Source organism: Mya arenaria, chromosome 4 (assembly GCF_026914265.1).
Source record: "Mya arenaria isolate MELC-2E11 chromosome 4, ASM2691426v1".
NCBI classification, from domain to species: domain Eukaryota; kingdom Metazoa; phylum Mollusca; class Bivalvia; order Myida; family Myidae; genus Mya; species Mya arenaria.
The window spans coordinates 61538349-61547274 of NC_069125.1; the positions used below are offsets into that span (position 1 = coordinate 61538349).

At 40.4% G+C, this 8926-nt stretch overlaps 2 protein-coding genes across 2 annotated transcripts; one reads left to right on the top strand and one right to left on the bottom strand.

The window, feature by feature from the left end:
* The first annotated feature begins 48 nt into the window (after nucleotides 1-48).
* LOC128232364 (ileal sodium/bile acid cotransporter-like) lies at nucleotides 49-3675 on the top strand. The gene is made up of 5 exons (XM_052945874.1): nucleotides 49-345; nucleotides 511-712; nucleotides 870-1058; nucleotides 2300-2501; nucleotides 3031-3675. The coding sequence occupies exons 1-5, from the start codon at nucleotides 315-317 to the stop codon at nucleotides 3604-3606; spliced, it is 1200 nt and encodes a 399-aa protein (XP_052801834.1). The 5' UTR covers nucleotides 49-314; the 3' UTR covers nucleotides 3607-3675.
* A 1466-nt stretch (nucleotides 3676-5141) lies between these two features.
* LOC128230962 (uncharacterized) lies at nucleotides 5142-8549 on the bottom strand. The gene is made up of 2 exons (XM_052943387.1): nucleotides 7371-8549; nucleotides 5142-7127 (listed from the first exon to the last, which is right to left on the bottom strand). Exons 1-2 carry the CDS (start codon nucleotides 8547-8549, stop codon nucleotides 5142-5144), a joined length of 3165 nt encoding a protein of 1054 aa, XP_052799347.1.
* Nucleotides 8550-8926: the final 377 nt, after the last annotated feature.

Consider the following 8926-nt stretch of genomic DNA (forward strand, 5'->3'; position numbering starts at 1 on the left):
AGCAAAACGTATTCCCCTCATCGAAATGCACCCATTTACATTCTTAGACAGACTAGAAACAACAGTTAAATGGTTGCGTTTCCGTTACTTATAAATAATTATTTGGAAATTAATATTAATCATGGGAAGTGATATGAGTTAATAAGTACAAGTTTTGTGGAAAGGCTTAATCCGCGTATATCATTCATAATGTCATGCTCGTGCAATATCAAGCCCGCAATTAAACCTATTTATTCTTGAAATCAATTGCCGATGGTTGCAAAACCTTCAATCGGAACAGGTGTGCTGGATGAAGTAGTTACATCACTAACGAAATGAGTTCACATGACTTTCGTCGCAGTGTAAGTAAGTACCGTTCTTTTTTTGTCAAATAGTTGCAATATACCAAATATGAATGTAACATAATCATTGCTGTCAGTTTGTGAAAAGAAAGAGTTGTCTTAATACAAAACGGAACATATTACATGTACTCTTTGAGTATATATTATCAGTTGTGTTCCTTGAAATAAGTTTTAGAGGATACCAGCAGGATGAATGCAACATCAACAGCTACCACACCACATCCATCCAACAACGCCGAAGGTCCTTTAGCTGACTCTACCATGACAAAGCTGCAGGTCATCATGGACGCTCTCCTCATAACGCTCACCGTGCTTCTCATGTTGTCGTTCGGCTGCTCCCTGCACATCAAACACATAAAGGATCACTTCAGGTATTGAAGCGGAATGCAAATTTCTTGATCAGCGGTTTACGTAAGTCCCTATAGTATGAAGAGCCCGTGTTACATTTGACGTTAAATATGTATCTCATATTAATTATGCTCATGTGCGACTTGAGTAAAATATATCTCGAAATATTGAAATCTTCAGCCGGCCCATCGGTGTGGTCCTAGGTGTTCTTCTGCACTTCATTGTGCTGCCATACATGTTTTACGCCCTGGACCAGGTGATGATGTTGGATCGCTACGACGAGATGAGTCTTACCGTCCTCGCCACCTGCCCCGCCGGTGGCGTCTCTAATCTCTACGTCTACTACGCCGATGGTGATCTGGCACTCGGGTGAGTCGATTAGTTAAACTTTGCGGTCCTTCCTTCTTCAACACTGCCTCTTTTAACCAAATGTTTATCTTGCTTTACTTTTAATGGACAACCTCTGTCTGTCCATGATGCTAATGTAAAATACAATCACAACTTAAACATAAATCAATTTAGATCTATAAGTCCTACGTCTTATGATTTATAATTGTATGTTATATATTCAATTAACTATCAATTTCTTCTTGAGACTCAGGCAATAAAATACCATAACGATTGCTCGCTTTTATGCAAAAAATATTATTACCATTCAGTTTCAGAACATCCAGTTCAAGTGATAATACACCCATCTCAAAAATATGTTTGACGGTCAGCTTCTGCTGCACAATGAATTGTCCATATCAAGCAATTACCTGCATTGACCTTTTGTTTATTTTAACCCGTTAGTATTTTGTGGAGAACTAAAGCGTATAATTGTCATTGCATTTGTGAAATATAAGAATGTAAGTATCTATCCAAACATCACGTGCCCACCCTGATCACAAACGAAATTGTTTTATTGAAATGGATGTGTGCACATTGACCAAAAAAAGAACTCATGTCAAGGTTCAGATGATGCAAATAACCTGCAAACATATTCAGCAAATAAAGTGGCTATGATACATACATAATATGTTCAAGTCATAAAGTTCTTTCAGTCGTTAACATATATCGAATCATGAAACTTGAGTGTTGGCACCAGCCGTCCATAGGTGTTATCGCGCATAGGTAATTGGATTAGATTGACATTTACTTGCATCTGTAATGACAATTAGATGATATAAAACATAAGTTTTTTAAATGTACTTCTGTTCATAATACCACCATTTCTGTTTCCTTTTCGCTTGCCGTTTTCTTTTCTGCTTCCGTTACAGAAACGCATAGCAACACAACGGTTCCCTCTGTTATTCTTGGCATGATTCTTCAAAACAATCATTTAACTAACCATATGATAATCACAAATATATATTGATATTCTAATAGACGTAGAAGAAAAACATAACAAATGATATGATGCTTAAATTTGATTACAACCACCCTTGATGAGTACGAATCAAATTCCACCTTTGTGACTAATAATTCTCTCCACTGATTTAACCGTTATGAATATTTATATCAGGGTGGTTCGGCGTCATGTCATGTACAGATCTATCTGAAATTTACTTAAACTAGTTACCTTTTAACTATATGATTTATAAACAATATCCCCTGCTTGGTTAATACAGGGTGATTGTAACGGCGGCGTCCACGGTGCTTGGGCTGGCCTTCATGCCGCTCAACATGTGGTTGTTCTCGCGCGCGTGGGATGGCGGCCCCGTCCTCCCCTACATCCAGACATTCATCTCCCTGGTAACCATTCTGGTCCCCGTGGCCACCGGCATGATCGTGCTAAGGTTCTCACAGAGCGCTGCTAAGTGGGTGTCCATAGTAAGAAGCTTTTTTTTCTTTAAAACTGATACTTAAAAATTAAAAAAATAATTATGTGGTCATATTGTTGTGTTGGACGCAGTTTTTAGGTAAAGTACGTGAAGTAAATACATGTACATGGGCGGCGGTTCCCTTTCGCGGTTTTGTCCACCAAGATATGTTTTTTCGGAAAACATTTCAAAAATACCTTGTTAGTAACTTTTAAACATTTATGGCATTTTAATAAATTTCGTTTTTTATTGAACCGGTGTTTGTTTTCCTTCAATCAATACTATCTCGACTTGCCTGTATATATCTAACTTTGACCTTGGACTATTCATAAAAATCTTAAGTTAATTTGTAAGAATACTCTTTTGAAACTTTTTCTCAGCTGAATTTATCGACCAGGAAATAATATTCATCTCCGCAGGCAACATATTGGAGTGTTTCATTTTTCGAGACTGACTACATTAATTTAAGTTTAATTAACAAGCCAGCAGTTGCATTACTGTGTAAAATATTATATAATTAAACTCCCCTTGTATTTCAGCTGGGAAGCATCACGGCGACGGTGATGATCGTGGGGACGGTGGGGCTGAGTAGCTACATGTACCCACAGATGTACCTCTCATCATGGAAGACATGGTTCATCGCCGCCGCCTTCGCCCCTCTCGCCTTCATCACCGGCTACTTACTTTCGCTCCTGATGCGCCTGCCCGCAGACACACGCCGAACAATGGGGATTACCACAAGCGCCAAGAGTATGGCACTGTGCCTGACAATTATTGCTGTGTCGTTTCAGTCTAGTGACTATATCCGGTATCTCGTGTTTCCAGAACTTCATAGTATTATTCTAATGGTCGAGCTGGCTTTATACTGCCTAGGCTACCGCTTTTACCGTTGGTGCAACGGCAAATACGTCATGTCCTCTGAGCTACCAACGGACGTATCGGCTCTGGACACTCAGCTCTCGTCATCCGACTGTGAGGAACCGACACAGATAACGACTATAGAAGATCTCAACGTGACCATTAATCGTAGAATGAGTGACTCGCATGCTCTTGCGGCCTCATATCCTCCTATTGTTACCTCAGAATACAAGAGCGAGTTAAGAATGAATTTATAATAACCACGGGAGATAACGATAAGAATATATTAATATGACATTGGTATTAAGCTATCATATTAAAATAGGTTAAACTCTTTTCTGCGTGTTTTTATTCAAATGGCGAATATTAGACGCATTTGGTATTGACCTTGACTTCAAAATCAATTCTATTTTTAATCATTATTCTTCACAATATTTGTGGTATCTAAGCAAACTGTGCATGTCTCTTGTGCGTCTCCCGCTAGTTTTCTGTTTGCCTGCGTGTTCCATAAGAAAGAAGACAACGAGTTTGGCTGGTCGGCTTGTGTCAGTAGTTCCCATCTCAATAGCGTACAGCTAACATGTCCATTGTATCGTGTCAAATGTTGCTGAACTTAACAAAGCCTTAGACGGATGTATATTGCAATTGACATTCATGTATATCGAAAACAAAACATAACACATAAATTATTTATTTTTGAAGTATACATTCAGATCTTATGTTTAATAATAATAGTCATTAATAAGTTAATACTTTGAAACACAATGAAGAAATATATAACTATATTATCACGAGATACAAAAGAGATATAAGCTGCAAAATTTAAATCTAAATTTTATTTAGGTCAAAAATGATGTGTTTCATCAAAATGAAAGAACTGATTAAACCACTTTTCACAAGAATATAAAATTGTTATGCATTTGCTCACAAACAGCAGGTTAACAAACCATTACTCAATGATGTCATGTATAACCCACATAAATCATATTCAGAACCAGAAAAATCATTCGACACTAACATACAATTAAGAAAGCCGTGAATAATGCCTGTCAGCAACTTTAACACGTTGAAAATAACCTTATGGGAATTTCCATTTTGTCAAACATAAATCCAATTATTAATTTCATCAGTGTATAAAATTGACGAATGCATCAACTTTATACAAAACAACCGAGCATCAAAATTTCGAATTTAAATACTAGTGAAAGGAGTTTTTTTTAATTAAAATCTCACATTTGCCTGAACACACTTTCACTCCTGATCGCAACTGATGTTTAAATCGCACGTATTGAAGAAGTTATTGTGATATTTTATCGAACAGACACATATAATAAATAAATGCTTTTATCCTAGTTCTCTTCGTGAGTCGCGAATAATGTGGTGCTTTCAGAAAATCTCTTACGGCAAAACACAACAAAAAAATGTCGTTAAGCAATCAACATCGGATTAATGGGGCGCCCTCTACCCCACCCTAAAATCGGCTGAATGAACTTCATTTTGTCAATATTGAGGAAAAGGATCAATTACATTAAATGCAACAGAAAGTACGATTTGTACCATTTCAGACTAAAGGGAACCAAATTGTTTATGGGGCAGGACCCCAAAACCTACCTTACCACAATTAAACCAATTATGTTTGTTTGTGTGAGGGACAACACGTCCAAGAAGTGCCTTAAGTAACGCCCACTCTAAAGCGAAATGCTGGAACCGCCCTTGGTAATTACAATAATACAGCTCGTAATAACATCATTTTTCAGCGGTAATGGAAAGCAGAATGCCAGACAAATGGCATTTACATGTGACCATTTTCGTCCCCAGTTTCAGGTGGCTTCTTGTTGCCTTCAGAGGAAATAAAGTCGATATTGTGTCGACCAATGGCGGCAACAGCCGTGTTCTTCATCATACCGTTTGCTGGATCGCTGAAAGTAATGTAGCCGTTTGCGTCAGACACTTCTACGTCACGTTTGATCTTTATCAAGTCAGCGGCTCCAAACGCAGAGGAATTTTCTTCACCCTTCGGGTTATTAAATACCTGCTTTTTCGATTTGTCAACTTCTGATAACGAGCGTGAACTGTCATAGCGGTGGGTAAAGAATCGTTTCACGCTGGTCGTCTGAGACAGAAACCCCTTAGACGTGGATCCCGCAGTCAACGACACCTTCTGTGTGTTCATTTCAACCGCCGTCTCCGGATCAAATCGGGTGAAACAGAGGCATGAGCAGCAACGTGCACGGACCATGAGGCAGTTGTTACGTGACATGTTCCAGTAAAGCTTCAAGATGCGCTTAGTGCAGATAAACGAAATAAAAATAAAAACGCCTTGTCCTGCATTTAATACTATAAATATGTACTCGAGCGGTTCGAAATTGGTCCAAAGGTACAGGTAGCCAAATATCCATGTAACGCCGGTCAAAGAGGAAAGTTTCATGTAAATGACGGTGTTTGTCCTATCCGTCTGTTTGCCCCGACGGCGCATTGTTGAGGCTGATATCTGGTAAACGACAGCGAAAAAGAACCCCATGTTTAATATAATGATTATACCTACGGGTAACGCGAACACCCATCCGACCATGACGGGATTAGTAATGTAGCAGACCCTTCCCCCATACCCGACCTCAGCACCGTCTGACTTGTACATGGATACAGAAATGTTGACGGCCACCATTGCCATAGCGACCCCATAGCAGTAGCCACCATAACAGAGAACCTGGGGGTCGAGGGCGCGCACCGACCGGTAACTTTGGCCCGTCACGAACGTGCGGAACATGTGCAGCGTGCAAACGTTCATCCAGAAAATGGCCGTCAGCCAGAAAAGATGTATGAGTATGCCGAAAACGATGCAAAGGTTGTGGAATTCGGTTTTGTCCATCCCGAACTGGTAAAGACTTTGGGCAATCAGCAGGTGCACGGCCAGCATCATGTTGTTTTTGCCCGGGATGGTGCGAAGCTCCTCGAATATAATGTAAGTTATTATTGTGACCAGCAGGCCGGCCATAGACATTATGTTACAGACGACGGATATAATGGCCTGAGGGGTGTACATGTTTGCCCTCAGTTTCTCTTGGTAATATTCCTCCGCTTTACGCAAATAACTGGACAAGCATATGCGCATGGTGTCATAACGCGATGTTCGGGAAAATTCACCCGTATATATTCGCGTGTCAGAAATTCGAATATCCGCAACGTCTATGTAATCCCTAACTTCTGTTCTATCTAAAGAAATCTGAGTACAAAAAGACAACGGTGTTACGAAGGTATACATAAATGCAGTTTCTATATCGCTTATGTTAGCTCGGTAACGTGTCATCAATGCCTTATATTCAATCATATCTACCAAAATAATATCATTTAAAGGATAAGTATTGAGTTCCATTTTAACACCTACAGAAAACTGAATTTGAAGAGGTACAGATGCATTATGAGTCTCAATAGATATCTCGCTACCGTAAGTACTTGGATCATATATGCGCTGCTGATATATGGAGTCTTTTGTAACGTGAATGACGGCGAAGACGAATAGGTACGAGTAGTCGTCCATGGTGGCGACGATGACGACTTCCTTCCGAAGGCCTGGTCCATCCCCGTACATACGGTCCAGCACGGCCGTCGTCACCTCCATCATGTCCGCCCCTCGCAGGGCTTCTCGATGGTGGTGCTCCGTGCGAAACTGCAACGTCACGCTAAATGAAGCCTTTACAGCGTCCAGGTAGAGCGGCAAACACGCCCCTTCCGGTGATAAGTACCATCCACTCGGGCAGAACCATTCCCGACACTTCTCCTGAAACATTAACACCAGTATTGGGTCTTATCCATCTTTATGAGCACTGTAATGTCCACGTATTCGGGTTTATATTAACAGATTTGTTTTATTTCGTAAAAATCAAAAACTATTGTAAGATGTTTTAGTTCACATGTATGTTTCTTGCCAGCTTCCCGAAAAAAATGAAGAAAACAAAATGTAGCAAACACAAATCATACATGTGCATTCAAAACTTAAAATCCGTGAATGAAAATGCTATACCGTAAACAGGTCATATGTAGTTGTTCCTTTGCATTTGACGCCTCCGGGCACATATCTGGCGGGCGTCAGGTCCGTCTGTTCCCAGTGCGGCAGGAAGTTGCTCTCGTTCATGTGCATGGTATTTAGCTCCACAACAAAGTCCAGTTGCACGTGCAGACCCAGGCTGACTTCTGTCAAACAACGGTCTCCAGGACCCGAACTGTTTGTTTCCCTTGTGTCAACGGTGACGCTGGTGTTAGTAGCATTGGAGTTACAAAGGTAACAAAAGTAATTTGCGTAAACTGTCGTGGAGTATTCATCTGAATAGGTGTATGGAAGGTACAAGCTGCTGCACGCATTTTTGTTTTCTTCTGTTATATTTGTATCTTCGTCCGCACACTGATAGACGATGCTTCTGTTTATGAAACACGTTTCTATATTGAGCGAATCTATTTTCTCCTTCGGTGGAATGAATTCGAACCCGCATTCGCCATTCTTCGTAGCCAAAATTGAACTAAACATTTTCTCCGGGGAATTTGGAAACAGAAGACTGTCGCCTTTGAGTATATTCACGGCCGAGCAGGTAACATAGGCCCTCCAGGGAACAACCTCCGTCTCGTTCACTTCATGACAGAAGGCACAGTATTTGTTCCGGTACGATATTTTGGAAATGGTAGAGGTAACGGGTTGATTTTCAGATATATTTTGTTGGTTTGGTTGGCTACATCGGCGGGTATCGTTCGTTTCGACAGGACAGTTTGACACCATGACAACACCAAGCCTCGCTTGCGATCCGCTCCAACTCTCGGTAGAAAGGCGTTTCAATATGTGTTCATAGTCTAGGTTAAAACTTGGTGACACGCAGCGCATCTGGTCGGCGCTGACCAGGCGTTCTTCTTCCGGTTCAGTCGACTCGAGGCAGCAGTTTCCCGTTCCTATGCAGACACCGGTTCCGGAGTCACAGTGGCATCCGGGTTGACAGCAGGATGTCCCCTCATCAGCGACACTGCTGTTGTTCCGATCAGAAGGGGCATTCGTTCGGACATCGTTTTCAAATGTACAAACGTTATACCCGGGGCATTTATCTGTTAAAACTTCTATTAAAGTCTCTGTTAATATGTTCTGTGCGTTCTGAGGATTAGCTAGTTGGAGAATGAGTGCGTGAAATATAAACAGTCTAATCCATTCGTACAAATCCATGATGCTTGTTGTTTTACCGACATCTCAAATCTAAAACTGTGAAGGTAAAAACACGAACATAAAAAATAAAATAAAAACTGATGTAAAATAAAACCCATATGTACATTCAACATCCCTATATTTTGTGTTGTTAATTTAATGGCGAAAAAAACCCACTAGAAATAAATAAATAAATAAGTGAATTAAAAATAAATGTAATAATTACTTACATTGTGCCATGCTCGCAGTGTTGAAGGTATTGTTAGAATTATTTGTTAAAATAGTTAACGGAATGCCCGACCATCTATTTATCGCGCTCCAAGATGAAAGACTGAGGTGGCAGAACGACAGACGTGATGCTATCCCCATGGAAACAGAACTAATGGTGATTTATAGAA